Source organism: Hipposideros armiger, unplaced genomic scaffold (genome assembly GCF_001890085.2).
Source record: "Hipposideros armiger isolate ML-2016 unplaced genomic scaffold, ASM189008v1 scaffold_179, whole genome shotgun sequence".
Taxonomy (NCBI): Eukaryota; Metazoa; Chordata; class Mammalia; order Chiroptera; family Hipposideridae; genus Hipposideros; species Hipposideros armiger.
Genome location: NW_017731529.1, coordinates 2,600,594 through 2,627,455, shown reverse-complemented (window position 1 = coordinate 2,627,455; position 26,862 = coordinate 2,600,594). Strand labels below are relative to the sequence as shown.

At 38.1% G+C, this 26,862-nt stretch overlaps 1 protein-coding gene across 1 annotated transcript in view; it reads right to left on the bottom strand.

The window, feature by feature from the left end:
- Window positions 1–26,862, bottom strand: part of MAST4 (microtubule associated serine/threonine kinase family member 4) — a 587,203-nt gene that overhangs the window by 103,386 nt on the left and 456,955 nt on the right. The window contains exon 6 of the mRNA XM_019652425.1: window positions 13,435–13,523. Coding sequence (XP_019507970.1) covers window positions 13,435–13,523 — 89 coding nt within the window. The remainder of the gene's footprint in view (window positions 1–13,434; window positions 13,524–26,862) is intronic.

The following is a 26,862-nucleotide window of genomic DNA, read 5'->3' as shown; positions in this document are numbered from 1 at the left end:
TTGAGACCTAGACAGTGATTCACTCAAAGTAGCACTGCTGATACATGGTAGAGCTGAGCTAAAATCCATATCTTTACCCGGAGGTCCAGTGTTTGTTATGTATGCCATTTATTTAATACTTTATCAGTTGTTAGAGATATCAAACTTAATGGGGCTCAGGTAACCCAAGTTACTGAGTTACACAATAGCTGGAGGATTTCACACTAGGGTCTAGTCCTCCACACCTGGGAAAGCAGGAACACAGTGTGAAGTGTGAGCTGCTCTGCCACTTTCTGTAATAGTTCCTTCCTCATTTACCTCACTCACTTCACCAGGTCACCATGATGTCACTGGGTTCAAAGTTCATGTACGTTTAAGAAAGCTAGCTACTGTTTCACTTAGAGAAAACACATTTGAGATGTACTTAGATACAATGTAAAGTTATTTTGGTGCCCACACAACACATTCTTGATGTTTATAAAATGTCATTTGCAGCAAGCATTAAAGAACATTTCCTGTGGACCCAATCTCTGACTCTTAGGGCCTCAAAAATCTAAGTCAGACAACAATGGACAGCCCAAAAATACAAATACAAGACAATAGAAGGCCAGCACTTTAAAGAATACCTTCCCAGACTAAGCTGAGAAACTAATTAGAGTTAGTCACAAAGAATTATGTATAATACTATTCACTACAACATTACCTATAAGCATAAAAAAAACTGGAAACAGTCAAAATATTCATTGGGGGAGGATAACTTTGGCACATTTATGAAATGGAATATCTTGAACTCATTAAAAAACACATATTTGAGGGGCCGACCGAGTGGTGCGTTGATTAGGAGTTGGCTTGGGACGCCAGCTCTGAGCAGCAGGGCCGCTGGTTCAGATCCCACATGAGGGCCAGTGACGATGCGCCCTCTACAGCTAAGATGGTGAACAACAGCTTGACCCGGAGCTGGGCTGCTGTGAGGTGCTGGCAACGGCATAGGCTACAGCCCCTGCTGCAGTGGGCTGCCCTGAGCGACTGTGAATGGCTGCCAGCTAGCATGAGTGGCCAGCAGCTGGCATGAGCTGCCAAGAACCGTCCAATGGCCGGCAACCAATCTGCCTCACCCGGGAAGAGCACAATGATCATAATACCAACATGGGCCAGTGAAGCGACATCCTCCACAACTAGACTGAAGAACAAAAGGACAGCAACTTGTCTGTTCCCCTTCCCTGATTACCCAACGCTGTTCCCCTCCCCCAATAAAATCTTTAAAAAAACAAAAACAAAAAAAAATTCCTCATATTTGAGAAAAGACATTTAATGTTATGTAATAATCTCAAAATAATATCAAAAGATCTAGACAAAATTCTATCTATGATCCCATACTTATATATATATATATATATATACACAAATGTATGTGTATACATACATTTATGTTTGCACAAATTTATGTACCCATAAATGTTATAAATATTATAATAGATGTAAATATATAACATATAACTATTTAGACAAATACCCAAATGTTAAGTAGTTAATTCTGAATGGTGCCTAAAAATAAGGATGGTTTTTATATCTTCCTTTGTGCTTTCTTGCATTTTTCAAATGTTCTAAAATAAATATGTACAGCTTTTATAAATAGGAAAAGAGGGTTTTAAAGACAGTTTTTAAAAACCTAAAATATTTCACTTTTTTTTTAAGGAAATCTCATCTCTTCTGCCTAAACTGCACGACTCTTCTTGTATATATACTCCTTTAAATTTTCTCCACCTCTCTCTTCACTAGTCCAGGGAAACCAATATCGGCTCTCAACTCCAAAGCAGGAGCTTTGATGGGCAGCTCTTCCCCCAGCTGAGCCCTCTGAACTTGATGGTTTTACCACTGTATATGTACACTGCCACATATTATGACAAGCTCTTTAATTTACCCACTGTTACTCCTAACATAAAAGCTTAGAACTTGAAACGCCTGCAATTTGCATAGCTTTTGTAGAGTACTCACAGTAAATACACAAATCTGCATGAAACTGTCATTAAAGCTGATATCGTAATTATGCCAGAGTAAGTTAAAAGATAGAGGCGGCATTGCTGTACATGATATATAAGAAAAAGCTCTTTAGCATATGTAGTTGAATTTGAAATAGTACAGACTTGGAAACCTCTCTTGCAGGTTGCCTAATAGGTAAAGGCCACTTTGGTTGTGTGAACATCTCGTCCTCTATCGAGGGCCCTGGGCACTTAATGAGGACAGCTGGCTGATACCCATGCTAACAGGACTCCTGCCTTGAGTTCTTTGACTCCGTGATACAAATCCACACACTGCCGCCAGCTAATGGGCTGAAGAAGAGTGTCTGTGTTTACACACAGCTGGGGAGTTCTAACTCAAGTTCAGAGATAACTTGGGGCTAAGCTGGTGAAGAGTGTGCCAGAAGCACCAAAGTATCAGAAAAACCAGTCAGTGTGATAGATGGCCACTGACATGGTCCAGACAGAGGGCATCAAGCTCTGAAAACCTCCAGGGTAAGGAGGGAAGTGATTTAGCAAGGATTGTAAACGTACCCTTTTATTTTGTAGGTGACCATTTAGCATGTATTTTAGAATAAAAGCAACTCTAAACAGAAGGCCATCTCCAATTTTAAAAGTAGTAGATTAAAAAAAAAGTTTGTTCATTTTTGGGGGGCAGGCAATTTGAATAATATAAACTTTCAGGAATTTAGAAGACATAACAATACATGTCACATATTTTCAAAACAGTGAACCATACTGGGGGTGCCAAAAATGTATATAAGTGGACACTTTGGTGAACGTTGCTGAAACAGTAGTTTGTCTTAATCAGAAGTGTCTAGACGCTAATGGTAACCACTTTGAGCACCTCTTATAATTGCAGAAGTCAAATGTGATCTGTATTCATCTTCTGTTATCAGTATATATTGAGTATTACAATTTTAATAGCTTTTTCCTTTCTTAAAAATGTTTATTTTTATGGCACCCTCTGTATCTTCTATATCCACTTGATAATAATATAATAAACCACTCCCTTTTTCTGGGAGCCCTACATCTTCTCTGGGATTCTGAAACACTACCTTCTCCTCTTTCCCTCCGGCCTCTCACATGGCTGCTTCCCACTTTTTTTGCTGGCTATCGGTCCTCTCAGAGCCTCTGCATGTTGGCACTGTACACTCAACCCCAGGTTCTGTCTTCTCACTCCAAACTCTCTCCTTCAATGCTTTCATTCCCTCCTAAGGTTTTAAATACTATCTATAAATGAATGGCTTCCAAACTGATATCACCAGCACAAATTCAACCTCTGAGTTTCACACTCATGTAACAACACTTGTTTATTTATGTCACTTAGATGTCTCATCTTAAACCCAATGTGCAGCACAGTGAACTCTTAAGCATTACCTCAGATCCACTCTTCTTGTCTCCTCCATCTTGGGAAAACGCCCCTTCCACCCATCCATATTCTCAGCAAAACATCGGGAAGCCACCTTTGATAGACTCTCTCTCGCCCCATATCTAATCTATCACTAAATACGGTCAATTCTAATTTGGAATATATGAAGTTGAGATCCAACTTGAACAATCAAACCATGCCAGGGAAAAACCACAGTTGATGCATAAACACACAAAAAAATTGCAAAATGTTGATTTAAAATCTTCCTGAGTGGCTGCCCAGGGGACCTATGTTCTAAAACAAAAAACAAAACAAAACCCAAAGAATACCACTTTTGTTAACACAGGGGAGCTTTAAAGTTACATTTAGAAGTCAGCTTTAATTTATAATAAAGGAGAGACTAAAAATGAAATCAGAGGCCATTCTGATTAAATTCTACATTTAGAGATTAGGGGAATAGGAAATATGTCAGTCATTAAATTATTATTAGAAATAGATTACATGTAAACACTGCAGTCTTCTCAAAGGACCAAAATGATAAATGCAGGTCACAGGGCAGATGAATCTTCATGAAAATATTAACAAATATTAATGATGTTGGTATATACCCAACTGGTGATTCAACACAAAGCAATATGGCCAAAAAGCAGAAAAACACACTGACTGACGTCAGTCTATCTGATTTTATCATCCTTTTCCTTAAGCAGGAAGGGCAAGATATGTCATTACTCAGACCAACAATTGGCAATTACACAAAGGCAAAGGATTAAAAAAAAACAACAACAACAAAAAACTGTGAGGCTAAAGACAAAACAATAAAACTGTGAGTACAGCATGGAATAAGAAAAGTGGTATTCTCCATAATTCAGAGAAACTGATTTATGCAATACTTGAAATCACAGAACAGATGCATTGTAAAATCATATAGTTTGGACACACACACTAGATAGAAAAAATCTAGTGGCCGGCCTATTTAAGGTTTTAATAAAACCAGATGATTTCCAGGTGGTGTTCCACCCAAGGTTGACTAAGTTTAGCCAGTTGATTCCCCGATTTTAAACTACATAAAATGAAACTCTACGAGGAGGACTTCAAGCTCTGAACTGAACACCAAGCTTAAGTTGATTTTGTTGAGATCTGGTTAAAATTAGGAAAAAAATGACAATGAATGATCATATCTACGATTCCTCTTGAGTAGCAAAAGGAAGTCACTATGGTTGTAAAGAAAGAGTGGTTATATAGGGCATCCGGACACTTAATTTCTATTAAGGCTAACAATCAATTGGCCATGATTCTGTGGGCACATGATTTGCTCTGTCCTATTACTTAAATTCAAAGAAGCAAGGGAACCATTTGTCTTGTACCATCATGTATACGAGGCCAAAGGAGGTCACTGACTTGCTGAATGAACACTTTTATTAAAGATCTACAAAGCAGATTTAAGCAGTTTGGCAAATAATATTTCAAGCATGAAAAACCTGCTAATGGGTTTTGAATGAAAGTCACAAAATAAATGGAACAAAGGCACTATTACACATTCAGGGCTACGTCCCCAGTCTTACCTTGGCTAAGGAGAAATCTTTCACTGATACCTAAAGATCATTCATCTCTACTGACTAAGTTGTTCCCATCAGCAAACCAAATTTCACCAGTAACAGCTTGCCTCTGTGTGCTGCATGCAAACCGATGGTACCAGAAACATCTGAGCAGACATATGTTAAGTGTATCATCTCCCCTAGTCATCTAGGGAGTGGAGAGAAGCTGTTTTGATGCTTTTTGTGATTACTATCTTCTTCCCTTTGTAAGCTAGTCTATAAAGTTTAGGAAGAATTCAGGAAAACCATTGTAGCTCAAAAACTCACTCACTGTTTGGGAAAACCATCACCCTATATGACATATTAAGGAATACAAGAAGGTAAAGAAACTTCTCAAGAATAAAGAGGGTAGAAGAGGCAGTGAGGTCAGAGCAGGGATTCTTACAGCAAGACCAGCCTTGTTAATAAAATGGAACGCTACAGGAACTAGACACAATGACAACAAAAATGGAAGAAATCAGAAAGAAAAAGACTGACACACTAGACCACAAAAAAATTAAACAAAAACTTACGTTACTCAAAAAACACCATTAAAAAGGTCAAACAGCAAATGAGAAAAGAACATCAATGACATTATAAAAGATTAATAAAACATGCACATTAAACACACTAAGATATTCACCTCACATGAGTTGCAGGGGTATTATCAAAGGGACAAGAGATAACTTGTGTTGACGAAGATGTAGAGAAAAGGGAACCCTTGTACAATGTTGATGGATTGCAAATTGGTGCAGCCACTATGGGACTTCCTCAAAAAATTAAAGGCAAAACTACCATATGATCCAGCAATTCCACTCTGGGTACATATCTGAAGGAAACAAAATTACTATCTCAAAAAGATATCTGTACCCCCATGTTCACCGCAGCATTGTTTACAATAGCCAATACATGGGAACGACCTAAGTGTCCATTGACAGATGAGTGTATAAAGCAAATGTGATCTATATTTGCTATATATATATATATATATATATATATATATATATATATATATATATTACATGATATATATACACATATGTATGTACATATACACAAATGTGATATATTTGATATATGTATATAAACATACACATATACATATATATTTAATATATATATGACATATATACATATGTATGTATAATACACACAATGGAATACTATTTAACCATAAAAAAGGAAATCCTGCCATTTGTGACAACATGAGTGGACCTTGAGGTTATTGTGCTGACTGAAATAAGTCAGGCAGAGAAACACATACTGTATGATATCACTAATATGTGGACTTGCAGATTTAGAGAACAACAAAATGGAAGAATTAAAAAAATCACAAGACTGGTGGTTGCTAGAGGTGGGGGTAAAGTGTGAGTGAAATGAGTGAAAGTGATCAAAAGCCACAAACTTCCAGTTATAAGATAAATAAGTTCTGGGGATGTTACGTACAGCATGGTGACTATAGTTAAAATACTGTATTATAATTTGCAAGTTGCTAAAAGAATAAATCTTAAAAGTTCTCATCACAAGAAAAAAAAATCTGTGTAACTACGTGAGGTGATGGATGTTAACCAAACTTACTGTGGCACTCACTTCACATTATATACATATATCAAATCATTATATTGTACATGCTAAACTAATACAATGCTATATGTCAATTACATCTCGATAAAACTGGAAAAACTATATTATGGTTGGCTTATATTGATGAAACCTGATAAACTATAACATTAGTGTTGGCAAGGATGGAGTAAAATAAAATGTTTCAACATATGCATTTCAGTCACATGTGTAGACGTATAGACACACACACACACACACACACACAATACAAATAGGAAAAAAGGACGAGATACAAGAAAATGTTAACAGGGGTTATCTCTGGATAGTGGGTTTGTAGGGGATTTACATTTTCCAGGTAATTTCTCATATTTTCTACAAACTCTCGGCTTTACTATTATAATTAGAATATCACATTTAATTTTTAACCATACCAGCCTTGAAGATCAGAGTCATGTGAACAGAGCCTGCAAAATTTCTTGTGATATTTTTACCATATTTTTTAAAAGGCACAGAGTCATGCGGACGTTGGTAAGCAGATTAGGGACTTGGCTGGCAGTGAGGGCCAAAATTTCAAGCTTTACTACATCCCTTACTACATCTTCCAAGCTTAGAGTTCACATTCTCAAGGCCATGGGTTATTATGAAGTCATGTTCCTTGCCAACATCAGGCATGCTCTCAAGTATATCTCTGGCACCATGGAATGTTTACTAACTTTGTTTTATCCCAGACTGTCTTCTTTGAATTCATTAGTGCATCTTGTTTATTTTTTTCCTTATCTCTACTTCATTGCCAGACTATTAACTTACAGTTCTTTGCATCAGCGTGCCTGTCTACAAAACCACTGCCTTTGACCCCATCCAACTCAGGGTCACATGTGATGAATGAGTACAACTGACATGGCATAAATGCAAGGAGAGCAGGCTGTAAAGTGGGGAGACCAATTTTCATGTGCAACTCAAAAAGGGAGTCCAAAACAAGTCCCAAAGAGGAAGGCCTTCACAACTTTCTGAAATCATAAAAACTTTATTAAAAAAATGTATACAGTGTCTCACAGTTTCTATTTGGAAACTACCTTAATTTATACACTGGGTAACGTTTGTTAAACCAGCGCCCCAAGGGTGGAGGTCGGGAGGAGGGAAGATAATGAATGAATGTGTTCAGAGGGATTTGTTTCGAAGAGTGGGATTTAGGGTGCTTTGTTTTGTTGCCCAATCCTCACGTGCGTACCCTAATGCTCTTTGGGGTTTTCCAAGTTTCTGCTTGAGTTGTATTGTTTTCACACAATCTCTACTTCTCTGATTATTTTCGCCTCTTTGGGCCTCCTTTAGCTCAGTTCTATATTTGAAAAGGGGCTTGGTTAACAGTACAGCAGCAAATACAGTGGCGACTAACCCTTCAGAAATTTTACATGTCTATATATAATTTATTAAAGTTTTTCCAAATAGATACTAGCCTAATAGGTTATGCGGACTTTTTTAGGCATATTTCCTATCTTTAATAATTCCTAGAGTTGTCCAATAGGAAAGTTAGACTCCTTTGCAGCTTTCCTTCCAGAAACCCTCTTATAAATGAATCTAAGTAGTCACCTGCAAATTCCTAGTAAAACAATTTCTGAAGACACAAAAGGTTAGGTAGTTTGGCCAATAACGCAACATTTGCTCTTTGGACTTCAGAAGGCTGGAGTCAGTGTCTCAGCTATTTGCCTTTATCTGGTCTGTGGTATATCTTCTCTAAATATTACTCTTAGAGCTCATACATTTACTATTTGAATCAAAATAAAATATGGAAGTGATAGGCAGAATTTAAAAATGGTCTCCTCAAGATCCCTGTACCCTAATTATTTAAGCAAACATGCATCTAGGTACTACTATGAAGGGATTTTGCAGATGTAATTAAAGTCAAATATCAGCTGACCTTAAAATACAGGGATTATTTGAATAGACCTGACCCAATCAGATGAGCCCTTAAAAAAAAAAAAATCTCTGGTTGATGCTGAAGAGAAGTTAGAGGCGCAAAGCCTGAGAATGATTGGATGTGCCATTGCGGGCCTCCAGAAGCTGAAAAGCAGCCTCCAACTGACAGCCAGGATGAAACAGAGATCTCAGTCCTACAATCACAAGGATCTGAATCTGTCCACAACCTGGATGAGCTTAGAAGTATTGGGTTGTCGGAAAAGTCATGACATATTTTTCTGTTTTTCATTGCAAAAATGTGTCATGACTTTTCCGATAACCCAATAGATTCTTTCCCAATCTCCAGAGAAGAGCCCAGTCACTGACCCTTTGATTGTGGCCATATGATATAGCCTGAGAAGATAAACCAGGTGAGGGTTCCTAGGGAATGAGGAGCTTGTGATTTTCTACTTTTCTTTGATTTTGGCTTTATGATATCTTGAGAGGCCCCTGAGCCAAAATTAGTCAAGCCTACCTCAACTTCTTCCCTATAAAACTATAAGACTAATAAATAGATATCATTTTAAGCCACGAAATTTTTGGCAATTTATTACACAACAATAGAAAACTAACACAGGTATTATTTTGTTTTCTTTATTGGTTTTATTTTTGGAGACTTATTTTATTATGAAACCACTACAAGCTAATTTCCCTGCCTTCCCATCCCCCAAAGATAAACACTGCTAAGTTCCTCCTTTCGCTTTCCAAAAATTCCATATGAATATGCATAAATGTACAAGTGTATATTATGTGTATATGCAATCTAAAACACACACATGCGCACATAAAATTACACAATGCATTTTTTCACTTAATAACCTTTATTAGGCACCTTTCTAATATCAGAACATAAAAGTCCACCTCATTCTTAATAACAACCATGCAGTGCTAGATTATATGCCTGAATCATTTTCTGCTAAATATAAAACACGTTAAATAATAGCATGGCAACAACTTACCTTTACGTTTGCTAGTTACAAACAATGTTAGACTTAAATATTTTCTATTACCCTCTGAGAATATCAGTAAGATAAGCTAGAGATAGATTTGCTGGGCCAAAGGGTACATGCAGTTGAAATGCTCACCAATACTGCAAACTGCTAACCAAAATAGTTGTACAAATTCACCTCAACATGTGTATCGTGTGCGAGGGACTGCTTCGCCACACTTTGCTATCATTGGAGTCCACCAACTTTTTAAAAATTTTGACAATGTGCTAGGTGAACGATACTCTCATTATTCTGGTTCACACTTCTCTTATGATTGCAGTGAATGATCATTCCATATGTTTTTGGTGGCCATTTTTTTCTGTGACATGCCCTTTAAACCTTTTGCCCATTATTCTCCTTGTGAGTCCCCAATTTTCACATCAATTTAAATAAGCTCTTTGTATATGAAGGCAATCAGATGTTTGTCAGTTACATGCGTAAAAATATTTTTCACACTTGTTTTCTTTTGATTTTGCTTATTACACAGAAATGTTCATTTTAGGGGAGATGCACTAGCTTTTTCCTTTGGGGCTTCTGGATTAAATTTCATGCTTAGCACCTTCCTGGAACCAGGAGCCCGTGATCTCCTCCTTTCCTTTCCTTGTGGGACTGCCCTGTTCCCTGTTCTTTTGGAATCCCTGGCTCTCAACAAACACTCCTTTGTTTGTGAAGATAAGCTCCAGAACACTTTGCCAGCCTTCCTTTTTCCTTAGAGCACCACTGACACATCCACACAAATAAATTAATGTTCTCCTCTCTACCGATTCATTTGATGGGTACAAATTCATGTGTCAGTGATGAATGCGGCTTGACTCACATCATCCTTACCTAAGAAAACTAGAAAGTATAACTTTATCTTTTGGATGACTAAGCACTGAGAGACAGCAGGCTTTTTTTTTCTCTTGGTTTTTCATGGCGACACCTGGGACCCTCATTCTTGCATTCTGTGTATCAAGCACACGATAGAGGATGTAGCGATTGGAAGGACGAGGGAAGAGGCACGGTGGGCGAGGAGGCATTTCGCATTATCAAGACAGGAGGACGAGTCCTCGATTTAATTTACATTTTCTTCTTTTTATACAGACACAGGAATCTATCAGGCTGTGATAAATGCCATTTGTCACAAAAAGTCTAACAGATTTCTACAGATTCTGAGTGAAAAACCACCTGTTGACTCGCGAACATAAGGAAAAATACTCTTAGAACCTGAAAGACAGGCTCCTCTCTGCCCACTCCTCTGATGAAATACTGAAATTATGTTTGAAGGGAAAAGAATTCAAGTTAAGTCTACATAAAAAAAGGAAAATCATTAAAAGGATCATTAAAGTCTTAACCACATTTTCTCTAATCTCAATATGAACTGAAGAAAATCACAGCAATAAAAGACTAGTCAACAGGCTTATAAAGTGTGGTTCAATTTACTACAGAGCACTACAAAGAGGAGTAGGATTAATTTTTTTAATCACTATTGAATTATATGTGAGAAATAGAATTCATCATTCACTTAGCACTTAGTTTATACTGCCAGGCAATGTGCTGGAGGAATGTAAAGATGAAAAAAAGATACAATTCCAGCCCCCAGTAACGTATTTGTCCTTTCTTGACCCTCTGTCAGCTATTATTACTATGACAGTGATGCAATATAAATTTCCAAAGTATAAATGGTAATAATATACATAGTTGTGTACACATCGCACAGCTTCAGAAATACAAGGTTAGCAGCTACGTGTCCCTCTCCCAGTTACATCCGCTTCACACCATCTCAGAAGTAACTACTATCATGACAGTGGTTATTAAAATTACTGTTTTCCTTTGGACTCTTACTACAAACGCACATATACATAAATATGCAAGTGTATATGTGTGTATCCCTAAACAAAATAGTGTATGTAAATACTGTATGTTAACCTTACATGAATGATTTAAATAATATTCGTTTGTAACTTGCTTTTGTTGCCCAATATTATCTTTGAATTTCATCCAGTTACGTGCAATGCTAGTTCATTTTCTCCTATGTGCACAGTGCTCTCTGGATGACTCTACCACAAAGCAGTTCTCCATTTTCCCACTGATAGATATTTAGGGTGTTTCAAATTACACACAATACTGCTATGAGCAGCCTGGAACATGTCTTCTCATGTATATGTGCAAGAGCTTTCCTAAATTTTCATCTGGGAGTGGCATTTCTGGACTTCAGTGGTCTTGCTACAATATCATAATTTTATCAATTTATCTTTCACCTTCTTAACTTTACCATCTTTTACTTACTACTATAAAGAGAATACAATTTTATTCCAAAGGGGCAATTACCTCTGTCTCCCCCTTTTTCTTCCCAGATATGTTACAGATAATTCCCACTCCCAACTTCAAAGCCCCACACCCCATCCCAAGCTAAAGGACACCTGGGGGACATTGTCCTACTTGCAAATATGAAATAAACATCATCTGAAAGCCATCAGTGTTGAGTCAGGGTTGACAATGGAGGTAGAGCTTAACAGTTCATCCTTTCAACCAATTATCATTCACAATCCTGAAGACATTGTCCAAAAACACAGATCCTCCTCAAAATCCTTGAAAGGCACTCAAAGTCCAAGTTCCTCCCACTCCCTGGCTTTCGTTTCTCTTTCCCCCTTTATGGTCTCTTATAATTGAGCACACGCATCCCACGCTGTAGCCACACACTGGGAATTTCCTTTTTCTCACCCCATGGCTACCTGCCAAAGTCATGCCCATCTGTCAACATCTTGAGCAACTAGCTCCTTCAAACTCTCCCAGACTTTCCTGATTGGAATTAACCTCTCCTTCTTTGCACCATTTTGGATACAACTTTAACACACACACACTCACACTCACACACACCACATAGAAAGCAGTCTTCATTGCAGTTTTTGTAATATGGCTCTACCTTCCTTACTCTTAGTACTTGAGGCCAAGGGCCTCATCTGTTGAATCTTTGTTGTCCCTACAGTGGTTATGGATTAAATAATTATACATGCCATCGACAGGTAAAACTTTAGATAAGCTTGTGCACACATACAAGAGAAGACACGTTCTAGACTGCTCATAGCAGCACTGTTTGTAATAGCTGATAGATAGATAGATAGATAGATAGATAGATAGATAGATAGATAGATAGATAAGTTCAATTGGGAGAATTAGTTCTGATGGAGTGTAGGACATGCAACGCCAAAATACATCTTCTTGATACATTCACTTATTTTATGCTAAAGGAATGTGAGAAATGGTATGTGCAGGAAGAACTTTTTGACCTGTCCCTAAAGCAGATCGTAAAACCCTCATGTGAGAGGTACTCTCCCTACATGTGGTGGAAAGAAGCATGCTTATCTCTAAACACAAGGGTCACAGAAGAATCTGAACGAACCAGTTTCCCCCAGTTTACAAGAATTAGCTCACCTTTGTCCTATCACATCTTGTACAACTTTCCACGCTTCATCAAACCTAGCTCGAAAACACTCAGGTTTAACTGTTTCTTTGGACCTTCACTTCCTTATGAAGGCTCCTGTGTCACGTAAAACTTATATTAAATAAATTGGTATGCTTTTCTCTTGTTAATCTGTCTCTGGTTACTAGGTTCCCAGTGGAGAACTTAGAAGGGTAGAGGAAAAAGGTATTTTTCCTCCCCTACAGTTCTTAACACTAATCCTCTTCATGGGAACCAATATGTCTGCATTCTCTAAAGATAATCCTAACATGGAAACATGTCTTGCATCATCCACAAATTTAGAAATGGGGAAATGACTGCAAAAAGACCCCATAAAAAAAGAAATTCTCGATTTTAGAGTCCAAACACTGAAAGGCAGGATAAGGTTTGGGCTAACTTATCAGAAAGAACATCTTAGTGCTAAAACAACAGGAAAACCAAAATAACAAGATATGAAGACACACATGAATTTCAAAATGCCTGGCTTACTTTGAAAACTAGCAAAAGGCAGTAAAACAAAACCCAAGAAAGGGTAAATAAGTACCTGCATGAGCCGAGAGAGGTGAGTGCGGTCGAGGCAATGCTGGTGACTGCCCATTGCCTATCAAGCTTTTCCGGTTGCTTGTTCGGCAACTGTCAAAAGGAAAGGAAAAACAGTTTTAAAAAGAGAATATAGCATCAGGTATATTTAACATAGGCATAGACTAGAGGTTGAACAACCAATTTGCTCATAATATTGCCAACATATTTGCAAGTTGATATGCACTCACTGGTATGTGAGGAGTGGCTGCCTCTTGAATATTAGAAAATGTAATGTATTCATATAGTACAACACCATCAATATTCCTCACCACCAGGGAAGTTATAATCAAACACCTTCTTTCAGCTCTTGACTGCAAATATGTGACATGCCATACACACCAGTGATAAATTAAGGATTCAAATCAGCAAACCACAGGTAGCGTCTTTGTTGACACGAAATTTCTAATACAAAATTACATGCAATGAAGCGCAATGACATTAATCTTACAATGATACACTAATTAAAAATCTAATTATTTAGACAAATTCATATTTGTGCCTTTTGTCAACAGAACACCTGATGCCTAAGATAAATGTATTTCACTACCCATTCATTTTTCATCTTGTATACTGCATTCAAATTCCTTATTAAGGTAAATATTTTGGAATCTTAAAAACAGGTATTAGTTTGTATGAAAATAACAGTGAAGGCCTTTTTTCACAAGCACGCTACCCACTGTTTTCATCCTGGTGTCCAGTAACTAGAAATAAATTGCTCCATACTCATATGGGCACAAGGCAACTACTTTTTCCTGTTTCTGCTAGTAGAAAGTTATAAAATGGCTAATTTGATCCCAAAGTAACTTTCACAAGCCTCAAAGAATAAGATAAATGCAAAACTGGTTGACAGCGAAGTGGGTATCATTTTCTTGTATCAGTATAGAAGTTCGAACAAGATAATAAAAATTAGCAGGTTACTGTATTGAATTCACCTATAATAAGGTTCAGAGCACACTGATTCTATCCTCCTACCCTTGGGTTGCCCTCATCCACTATTAAAGGTTTATTGTAAGGTCTCCTTAATTCAGAATTCATCTCTGTTAGAGCAGGTTCTTGAAACAGGAATTTTCACCTGACTTCTAAGTAATACAAATAACACATTTCAAAACCAAACCCAATTTCTTTCAGCAATATTGACTTGGATACCAATCCTCTCTCTTAGATGTTTGCTGCTTATTATCATTTGTCAACATGCCTATATTTATAATCTCTTAGGGTCAGGCTGCACCACTTTATTTTCCTTTCTCTGGAGGCATCAGCATCCCCTAGCATTATCTGTGAGTTTAATTAAGATCATGTTTACTCAGCCTTAAAGAAGTTGTTGAATAGGAATAGACCCTTGATACTTAATTATGAAGGCGGATTGTGATATTATCAACTAGTCTATCATGAACCATATTCAACCTATTAAATTCATAATCATCAAATCAGATTGCGTGATTATTTTAAAAAGAAGCTGTATAATGTACTTAGTGTTAATTCAAATTAATGTCTCCTTTCATTTCAACACAGATATTGTAAATATATCAACTTGCTGTTAACAAAAAAATATTAAAATGACAGATTTATACCCTGGAAATCTCAGCAAAGTTATTTGCTAACTTGAGCAAATTAACTAAAACATGGGTTAACTGTCACAAAAATGGCTATTTGTATTATTTTTTTATATTTAGTATTTGATCTAAATCATTTATGAAGATTTTTCTCAATTATTCATGTTTATATATGTAAATCAAATGAATAAGGAATGTGAATCAATAGAAATAGTAATCTGATGAATATCTCGAATAGTGATATCAGTGAAATATGCTGACTTAAAGCTAAAAGTTAGAAAATATTTCTTAAAGAAAATTTTTAAAACTGAATTTTTGTAAGAAATAGAATGATTATACTACCACAACAAGCAAAATATACATCTAACAATTTAGATTTATAACAAAGAAAAACACAAAAAATTCTCACAATTTTATCAGTTACTTAAAAGTCTACCCAAAAGGGGTAAAAAAATATTGATTTCTAAAATATGGTTAAAAAAAACTCAAAAAGAATGTCTACATGAAACTTGAAAAATACTTGCTTGGTCATTATAAAAATATAAAACATAAAAATATGAAAAAATGTTTATATTATATTCATCCTGTGTTTGCCTTCTCTCTATAAAGATTTGTAATCTTTACAAATAGATGACTATGAATGCAATTTAGAGTGGAAAAAACGGTTTTCTTCATTTATGAATATATGAGCAAGTTAATAGAAGTTAAAAACAAGTTGTTTCAGAATTTGAACAGTTTACCATATTTAAGGTACGGGTAGTATGTTATTCAAAACCTTAAATAATCAAAGGCATATTTTATTGACAAACGCTATGAACAATCAAAGCTTCAAGTATCTTCTCTAACCTCTACATGGGTCTTCAGCATGAAGCTAGACAGTATTAAAATTATAACAGATTTGGAGCTTTCCTAAATTTCTCAACAATCAAATAGGAAGATTTTAAACATGAAATGCTCCTCAGTATGGCAAAAGCATACTTTATAAAATACAGGTCAAGACAGAGATTTCCATGTGAACACAAAATAAATCTCTACACTCATGAACTAGGGTCTTGGCCTCACAAATGAATTTATTTACTGCTAACATTCTTAAGAGTTAAAGGGGTATTTTTATATTGTATTTTTGATCTTGAAATATAAACACTTTTAAAATTCTGGGATCCCTACTAAAATATTCTGAAGATAACTTTCCAAGGTTCAGGGGGAGGGGAGGACATTCAATCTCCAAGCTACCTGCATCTGATATTTCTGAGAGTCACCTAATCTTATTGCTCTAGGTACCTGATTCCCAACAAATGAATTAAAATCTACATTTAATGCCATAGTGAGAAAACTCTGAGTGGACAGGACCTATGAGTATTTACTAGCTAGATTGCCTCAGCACTTGGCACCGGCCATGTTAAAAAGGACACCAGTGCAAAATGCTGAGCTGACCTTTGTTGTCATTATTTATTCATCCAGGTATCACACTCTTTTCTGCTGATGAAAGGAGAAGCGTATGGCTTCCAAGTGTGAGGCAGCTCCTCAGGTGTAGTGACCACACCACACTCATTTGATCCATAAAGTGATAAAACAGTGGAAACGCCGTCACTGGGGCAAAATCAAGGTCCCTTTCCTCTTACCAGTGTCACTAAGTCTATTCAGCCTTGCTTTTTCTAAGATAGTGTCATCAAGAGAAAAAACGGGGGACGTCCCACCAGTAAAACAGGAACATCGCTTCTACAGTAGCAGAAATCTCTTAACTTGTTTAAAATGTGTCCTTATCTAAACATTTGAGCTTGTAAAATTATCCCATTTATAGCCTTGGAACAGTAGATAATTCCAAAGTGAAACTGAAGAATAGTTACGAACTCAAGTTTCAGCTATCCAGCCCAAAATGTGTTCTTTCCACTTCATTAAGAAGAAATGGAAGCCATTCACTCTGCCTGGGCTCCTCTGAAAGCCAAATACAGGAATATCCACTTCCCGCAAAGCACTTCCTCCTCCTCGGATCTCCAGTTGAAGCAACACATGGAGACACCTACTCTGCCTGCAGATATCATGCTCAGTTTGTTCTCTCAATTTGGAAGGTGGTACAACAGCACAGTCAGATTCTTTACTTGCACAATCTAATTTAGCCTGATCAGACAGCCATATACAACTTCAGACAAAGGCAAGGATAAACAATGCTTTAGGACAGGTGCCAGCCAGCATTTTTTTTAACCTCACTCCTTTGGTTCCTCCCTGGAAAGATCCAACAGACAACAAACACACACACACACACACACACACACACACACACACACACACACACACACACACACACACACACACACACACATTACAACAAATACTGCTGACTGTGGACCTGGGACCTAAGAACAGGAAGGTGGAAAGACAATGACTGCTTGTGAGTGAGTAGGGTGGGCTGGCTCCTGGGGGCTGTGAGGCGAGGCGGGCAGGGACAGAACAGTCTGATTAAGAACGTTCCAGCTGGCTGGGTCCAGCTGGATGGGCACTCAGGTGGAAATGCTTTAGAGTGATATGAGGCCACCAGAAGGAAATGTTTTATTTGTCTGCCTGTTTTTTGGCTCAGGCAGGTGAAGTGAGGATGGAACAGGGCACCACTCCTGCTCCTTCAACTTCCCTGTTCCTATTCACCAAAGGAGTTTCCCAAGGAGCTCCCCCATCTCCTAATGACTGCCAGCAGCACCTTCTATGCGCTAGGAAGCTACAGAGATGAACCATGAATTCATCTAAGCCAGGCCGGACTCAGTGTGAAGGATGAAGAGGAATATGGCTGCTGAGATGAAGGAGGGGAAGTGAATGTGGGGAATGTACTTTGGGTCCAAAGCACCCGTATTCTATTGCTGCTAGGTTGTCCTCAGGCACGGGGCTCCACACGAAGGACTGGGCAGGACCTGGAGACGTTTCATACGTGGATCTGTCACATCTCTCCTGGCAGAAAATGCTGCTAATTATCCCCTACCAGAGCTGCAAGAGCCATGAGGCCCACCAGACCAAGCAGTGGCCTTCTGCAACTGTTCTGAGTAGCTGAAATGTTAAATTACGGTCATTTTGAGACAGGAATACCAATCATGTCTAAGCATGGCACGACAACCCGAGGAGGGGAAACCCCAACAGGCAGTAATTTCTAACATTCACAGCTGCCTTGAAAGGTCAACATGCAGTACGACATATGACTGACCACAATCGAGGGGCAGGAATCATACAGCGAATTGCCTAAGAAGAGCCCCAGTGATTCTGAAAAGCTGGGCTATAATTTATTCACTCATCTTGATGAAAAATTTGATAAATTTTCACAGGGGACCAATTACAGACCAAAGCTTTTGTGGATGTGAACATCTGCTAACTATTTCCTAAGACCTTAATAGAATCTGAATTTTTGAATATTTCTTAAACAAAGAGGAAAGCTGAAATGGAGGAAACTGGGTAGACCAGGAAGCAGGAATTGCCTAGCCAATGCGGTACTGCTGAGCACATGTTGGAAACCAGATAGGCTTTTGTTTCCATATCTTTACAATGAAGGGCTTGGGCCAGATTAGAGAAATAGCAAGTCTTATTGGGGGGAGGAGGAGGGAGTCTAAGAAATTTTTAAAATATAGAAAAAATATATTCTATATTTCTATAAAATATAGAAAAATAACCCTGTACTTCCTACTTCCTGAAATGACCAACTGTATGATTTTGCCATATTGGTTCCCGATATATATATATATATATATATATATATATATATATATATATATATGACATAGAAAGAAATGTACCCTCTGATATTCAAATCAATAAACATTTGCCACTCCCCAGCCAGGCAACTACTAAAAGAATTGTGGCTTGTAGCTTTACCCATCTATTTTTGGTACGTTAGCATACATATACATATAACTATAAACAACTTTTGCGTATGAGTGTGTTTTATGTTTTCAACTAGTGGTATCCATATCAGGAAAAATTGACAAAGACTTGGAATTGTGCAAAAGATGAATGGCTGTCCTTGCAGAGGCTTGTTAGGCTATCTAGTGAACCCTAAGGGGGATTATCTGGTCTATAAGGGTATGTACATTTCATTGTCTTTCTATTGACTAGGCTATTTAAAAACCCAGTAGGGGTAGAAGCTATAGAAAACTGGTAGTAACACAAATGATTCTTGTCCATAATGATATAAATTAATTTTGTGTGGTACAGATATAACTGATATCCACTCCATGGAAAGATGACCCCAAACATTTAATATCATTGTTCTATAAGATATGCATCAGTTTTACATCTACTAGCAAATCCACTTTATCATTCCTGATTGGAAAGTGTGTGTGTGTGTGTGTGTGTGTGTCAAAATCTTCTTTGAGCCTCTTAATATGTTACCACTGTCCTTATTAATAACTTAAATAAAACCTTTGACACATGTTCATTTTGTTTCTGACAGTCATGCTTTTGACTTTTCTAAAAATCCTACTTTAGCACACACTATATATTGTAGATATCCTATAACTTACATTTCTTCATTCAACATTAACCATGGCAACATAAATATGGGTCTAGTTCATTCCTTTTTTAGATTATTCACTTGAAACAAATTTTAGGATCCTAAATGTACTAAAATTATATATATCATGGACATTTCTTTTTCCTTTTTGCAGCATGAAATATCTAGGCCTCTGTGCATTAGCATAAGCCTTGGAAAAATATCTCTGTGGCTGAATTTGAAAGGAAAATTATATTAGGCAACAAAAGCAAATCTTCCTTATAATCTTCTCTGGGCACTTCCCCCCCAAAATCCTGCTCCTTCCTTCAGAGGCTGCCTCGCCCATGTCTCCATTTATGTCTTCATACTATTGTCTTCCCCCAGAAATCACTTTTTGTCTTTTTTATGTAAATCAATCTACTTTCTCTGGGCATCCTCATGTCTACAGCTCTAGGCCTTTCCCTGAAGGTCACACAGCAAGGCCACGCCTGGGGGCTGGCTGGATAAGCACTAGCTCTCTTGACAAGGCAGCAGAGAACAAAGCATTAACATTTCTGTCTCTGGGACACACTTTGGGACTTAATGTGAAGTTCAGGCAGTGCTGGTATCTTCCCTATGGCCCATGAAATCAAGGCTGCAACCAGGCTTTTATTAATTCATTCAACAAATTACTTTTGCGGCCCTCATATATGCTAGGTACTATTCTAAACACACAAAATCCTTGCTGCCCTCAAGGGGCTTGCATTCTGGAGGAGGATGGAAGCCGATGATAAACACAATACTTTTGTACAACTTATAGTATGGGAGATTGGTGAGGGCGTTTAGAGTATAAGAAAGATGGATAGAGAAAAAAATAATGCAGGAAGCAGGACAGGGAGGGCAGACGTGGGAAATCACCATTTTAACCAGGTGGTCAGGCAAGGCCTCACTGGGGAGGTGATGTCTGAGTAAGACCAGGAGGAGGAAGGCATGGGCACCCAGGAAGGACAAAGGCCTGAGGCAGGAGCGCTCCAGGAACAGCAAGCAGGCCCGTGAGGCAGGGGTGGAGGGCCACAGGCGAGCAGCACAAGCAGGCCGTGGAAAGAGGACAGGGCACTCATCTGTGGCGGCGCGCAGGCCAAGTGTGAAGACTGGTTTTGAGTCGGGGTGGAAAGGGAAGCCTTTGGAGGGTGTTGAACACAACCTTACTTCTGTTCTAAGAGAATCACGCTGGCTGCTGGAGTGAAATAACCGAAGGAGGCTGTAGGCAGACCAGTTAGGAAGCTAAGCCGATGTACATCTCTCATCACTCTCATCTCATGTGATTCCACTTGAAAATAAAGTATTTTATTTAAAAAATCAATTCATGCAAAAAAAAAAAAATGGCCCCAACATTCAATGCAAGCATTTTACCAATCTATGCTCTTTTGTCCAACAAAACTAGAGAAATAGAAAGTGCTCATCCTGTGGTGACTACCAAGCCTGAGTGCTCCAGGCCCTCGCAGACTTGCACAGATGTAATGATCTAGTTCATAGTTACCCGGGGCATGTAATTATGAATGCTTATTATTGATATTATCGGCTTGGTATTTGAACTTAACTTTTCCATTAGTAGAAAAACTCCTTTTTAAAAGCATTAATTATAATGGAAATGAATGGTTGCTCATACTATTTTCACCTATGAGCAGAAAATTTATGTGCCTAGAGAAAAAGATAGGTCTCCAAGCTTTCAAACATTCTGAGAAAAATAAATAGGAAAATAAATACATATTACCATATACAATAGTTCTTGGAAATATATCTAATCTATTAAGATCAGCCTGTAGTCTGAGGTCTGGACTAATTTTCTGTCTTTATAGAGGAAGAGAGAGATGGCTGAACATACAGATATTAGCAAGACACTATTCAATGTAACACATATTTACGGAATGTCTATTCTTATATACAAAGTACTACGGGAGATGAGAAAATGAAGGAAACATTCTCAAGGTGTATAAAGTATAAAAGAAGAGAGAAGACTGACTTACAGGTAACTATTCTAAGGCAGAATCTGGAAGAGAGGTACAAACAAAAGTTTGTTGCCATCTAAAAAGTGTGAGTTAAAATCCCAATCAACTCTGAAACCCATTTTCATAAATAATAAGCATGGCAAACTGTCCTTCCATTTCGTAGGTCTTCCCTAAATAAGCCCATAATCTTAGTGATCTACCTGACACAAAAATATTTGTAAAACCTATTTTTTCTTAGTTATTGCATTTTGTGGCTATTTCAAAGGGAGACATACCAACACAGCTAGTTTTATGAGGCTGACATGGTGAGCGCTGACTCATATGTTAGTTAGCATGTGACTGATGGGTGGCTGATACGATACCACAGTGATCCCGGCAAGCAGAGCACGTAACTCATTCATTCAGTAAACATAACTGAGCATTCCACAGGGAGATGATAATCTAGGAGGGGAGCTAAATCCCTTGAGGGCAAACGATATACTTGATAGAAGAGTGAATCTCTGAATACCCAGAAAAATACAGAAAACAAAAATTACTTGAATAGACGGTCAGTATATAATTTTAAATGACTAACTAAATATGGTTCCTGCATCTAGGAAGTTTATAATTCAACTTGGAGGACAAACATAGTCTAACTTATAAGACTAAACTGATCCAAGATGGCATTATGACATAGCCTAATACTACTAGATTGATCAAAGCTGATGTAAAAACAAAGAAAACATAAAGAGCTGACAGGTGTATATTGTGGAATATATGGTGTGAAAAATCTTACTGGGAAAACCTACAGACACGTCATTCTGAATAGAATTACAGCGGGATAATTAGTGGAATTAAAAGGGGGACATAACACAATTACGAAAGTCAAATAGGCCTTGGTAATGATATGAGATTTATAGTAGTAGCAGGGTAAGTTCAACTGCTGAAAATGTTTGAAGTAAAAAAGTAACTAATGTGAGAAGGGTCTCAATGCCTCTGAATTTTTTTAGGGTAATTTATCTGCAACCCAGATCATAGGAGGTATCAAGCCTGTATACCCCCCCCCCCCCAGGAATCCTAAAACATCAGGGCAGGCCATCTATTGGGTTGTCGGAAAAGTCATGATGCATTTTTGCAATGAAAAACATAGAAAAAAATACGTCATGACTTTTCCAACAACCCAATATTTGAATGAGGACCCTTAAGGGCTGAGAGAATCAAGGATGAGATGACTTCTGGACTTATGATAAATCAGGCAGAGCACACAGTTCAAACCTTACATGAAAGACCCATAACACAGGCTGTTCCTATTTGGGATGAGGGTGTGAAGAGAGTGCTAGGAAGCCAAAGTAATGAATTCTGATGTACTAGTTGAAGGGTATGTGCTGTATCTTGGGAAAGTGTTCCAAGGGCTGATCTGGCCAAAACTGTATGGAGTCATTCAAAACTATGGTCTAAACTGTCTTGCAAGGCTAAAGAGCTGTTATCACCTGGCTGGCCCTGCCTAAGTCTAGGCTATCAAACTGGCAATGAAGACAGCTGGGGAGGGGTGGATGTAGTGGCCCCAATTTTAATACTGGGTGAAGGGTCAGGGTCAAATACCTGTGAGACCAGCCAACACCCAAGCCTTAGGTTATTCTCAGGGCAGTTGTGGTCAGGGGCCAAAAATAAGTCTACATACATGTTGGGGAGCTAAGGAAAAATGAGAAAAATAGAAACACTTATTTTTCTAAATGTCCATTTTACGTGTGTGCGCGTGCACGTTGAGGGAATGTATGCGCCTTAAACACATTTTTTTAAAACTCCCATGTTTCATACTCAATATTAGTAAGTCACAACTAAATCCATTTTTTTTCTAAGTAGCAGAAAACCAAGTTCAAAGTCCAACTATAAAAATTACTTATTTAACAGCATTGGATTATTCTCAGTTGGCCAATGATAAGGAAATAAATCTTTAAAAAGCCATAGAAAGTGGTGGCCAACCAGAGTAAATGTTATACAACAGCGTAAATCTCATGTCCTGATCTGCCTTTTTGGAAATACCATAATAAAATTTTACTATTAACTCCTTTCTCCTGTACCTACTATCTCCTCCTTTTATTGCTTTTAAGAAATGGTCAACGGTTTTATAAAGCTGGATTAGAAGATTTTCTTATAGCCAAATCATATAACAGTTGAACTGTTCTCATGCTGTTTTTAACCATTCCAGGCTTCTCTACATAGAAATTACATCTCAGTTTAACTTGCTATACCTAGAAACGTTTAATTTGGTGGCAATATTTTAATCTAGGCGGGTAATTTAGCTACATAGCTAATGACTACCCATAAAAATAAAAAACTCAGTTCCTTCTCTCTGGATCAGAATAATCTGGGGCCACTCCTTCCTGACCCACAAAAGGGAGCGGTGTTTACTTCCGTAACCACGGGATCTCCTTTTAGGACACGCAACAGCAATTTATATCAAGCCCAGAATGAACAGAATGACTGTTTACACCCTTCCAGCTCTAAGGCATTTGGAATTTACCGTGATTTGGCACCATGCTCTGCCCACAAATGAACTGTCCCTGGTTCCATGTGCCTCCACAGTCAGAGCACAAACATACACACACGTGAAGCCGACATCAGAGCTCCACTTCACTCTTTTCTGGGAGGAAAAGTCGTGTGGCCAAAAGCCATTTTCTTTCTGTTCAGTACGTTTGGTTGTGAGCTGCGCCTAATTCAGTATCTTGCAAAGTGACATTCTGTTAATGACATGAATGTCAAAGCTGTGATAATGGGCAGAAGTAGAAGAAAATGTTTCCTCAGCAGAGAAACAACAGGAAAACTGCCAAATGGGTATTAAAATTAGTTGTGTGTTCATCCCACACTGAAGCGCTTAGTACCTCCCACCGTGCTATTTGTTTCCAGCGTGAAAGGGGACGCAGCCCTCTGAGAAGGGAAGAAAAGCCCACCTTGGTGAAAAGCACAGAACAACAACAACAAAAAACAAAACACAAGAGGTCAAAGGAATGTTTTCCCTTAATTAACTTGACAGATGTCTTCTCATATTCTCATTTGCATCCGCTGATGCTTTGTTAGTCGTCTCTCATTTTGCAAAGACGAAATTGGCCAAGAGGAACCAATTCTGTTGCTGAAGACAGTTGGGCTGGGGAGATACCAGAAGATGCCGGCCTTTAAGTTGCTCAGCATTCAGCCTGGGTAATGAATGCTCCTTGCTCTTGCCATTTCTGAGCAACAGAATTTTAACTCTTGAAGACGATGCAGCGACTGCCAAGGCAGCACCACCAACTAGTGGCAAACAGGGTCCTGGAAGGGAGGGCCCACAACCGGGACACAATCAGAGTTAGAAATCTGCATTATGTATAGAGACGTATTTAACTATGTATGTGAATGTATAATAATTCTGTTCCACAAAGGAAGAGGTAGTTCTGTTTTAGATTTCACAAATCGGCTATTTTTCAGGGGAGTAGTACAGTTATGAAGTGCCACTGGTCGATCTGATTTCAAATTCCAGCCCCCTAAGCCTCAATTTACTGACCTGTAGAAGGGGCATAAGAACATGAACTAATTCAGAGGGCTATGTAGAGGTTAAATAAGATAATGTGTGTAAAGAAATTCTCATAGTGCCTGGCACAGAGTAAGTACTTCATAAACATTAGCTGTCAAAATAAAACATTTTGGTCTTTCTCTCTTGCACACATGCTTTTTCCACGCATATATGTTTTCACACTTAAAATGTTACATGAAGGCTTTTCCTCAAGTATCTTGGAACAGGAAGCATAAAATTGCCCAAAGAATTAACTTCTAAAATTAATACAATACAATAAATTATGCCAGAGGTGCTAAGGAAGTCAGGCTTAATAGTAAATGCAAATGTTAACACAGTTATAGAAAGAATTTAACAATAAGAAAGATTGGTGGGCTTTAGAAACATAAAAAAACAAAACCTACAGAACCTCAAGTTCAAGGGTCCATCCAAGCACTAGCCAAAGGCTTCAAATGGGCAACGTGAAGGTGGAGGGACATGCAAGGGACTGCCAACAGACTGCGGTGTTTCAGACCAGTTGCTAAAACCATGTGTATCAGTCCATCTTTACCCAATGCTGTTAGTCATTTAAGCCCTTGAGCAAGCCTTGCTCTGCCGCCATACTCCGCAAGCAACCTTCTGACTAGCTTCCTGGAGAGGTTTCCCCAAATGTGAATAACAGGAACAATAATTGCTAACTTTGACTAAGTGTTTAACACATGCCAAGCAATGGTTTAATTTTCATGACAATCCTGTGAGGTAGGACTTACTTTTATCCATACCTTCTAGATGTGAAAACTGAAGAATTGAAACATTCTCAGAAACTTGTCTAAGATCACATAGCCAATAAGTGATAGAACTGGAATATAAACCCAGGCAGTCTGCCTTCTGAGCCTGTGCTTTTAACTTTTTTTTGTTTTTTAATGTCTATAACATAGACAATAAGAACTTTTAAGGGGGCCTAAGCCCAATAATGATTCTACTTATCCCTGTAAATTAATCTCAGCATTCTGGTCATATACATAAATCAGTGAGTTTGGTAACTATCGATCCATGCCTAGGAGATGGGGCTGCTCTTGGGGTATTCACCAAACCAGATTTTTGAGCCTGTATCCTGATGGTCAGATAGAGGAGGTGGGTCAAGTTATCAAGCTTCACAGCAGATTGTGAGGGTTTTTTTGGAGGCAGGAAGTCTGCCCTAAATGGACAGATCACCCCATGTTACTAAATGGGGCGTGCTTTTCATCCTGGGATATATTAGTCTACACAGTGTTTTGGGCTCATAGTAGACAGACGGGTGAGATGTCATGATTTGGACACTCCTTCCTCCACAGCGTATTCTCAAGGATCCAAAGGCAGATGACCCGACACATGGACTGTCCATGGTGAGCAGGCACTGCTTCCTTATCCCTGCCTGAACCAGCTGGTCTAGTCAGACACAACTAGGGAAGAGAATTGGGTGTGAGCATGTGTGAATCAGACTTTTTTGTTCCAGTGTTTCTTAATAGATTTAAAACAGACATTTTTGCTTCTCTATTGCTAGATATCTGCCTCTTTAAGTATTAGAAAACACAGTAATCGAATCTGTGACGTGAAACATCTTTGTATGCAGTGGCTTTGGAGAAAAGGGCTAATGGCTCACATTATAATAGGCATTAGGAAGAGAATTTGGACAACAGAACAGCTAAAGCTTATAACAAGGTATATTGACAGTATTATTGAGACAAGCTTTTTTTTTAAGTTAAAGTATTTACACATGATACATCTCAAAATAAAACAAAAAATTCAAAATTATAAAATCTACATATTTACAACTTGTATAAACTTGTGACCCCAAATCTTGGACCCTTCTGTTGCACCTTATTCTTTCAAGCTGTCA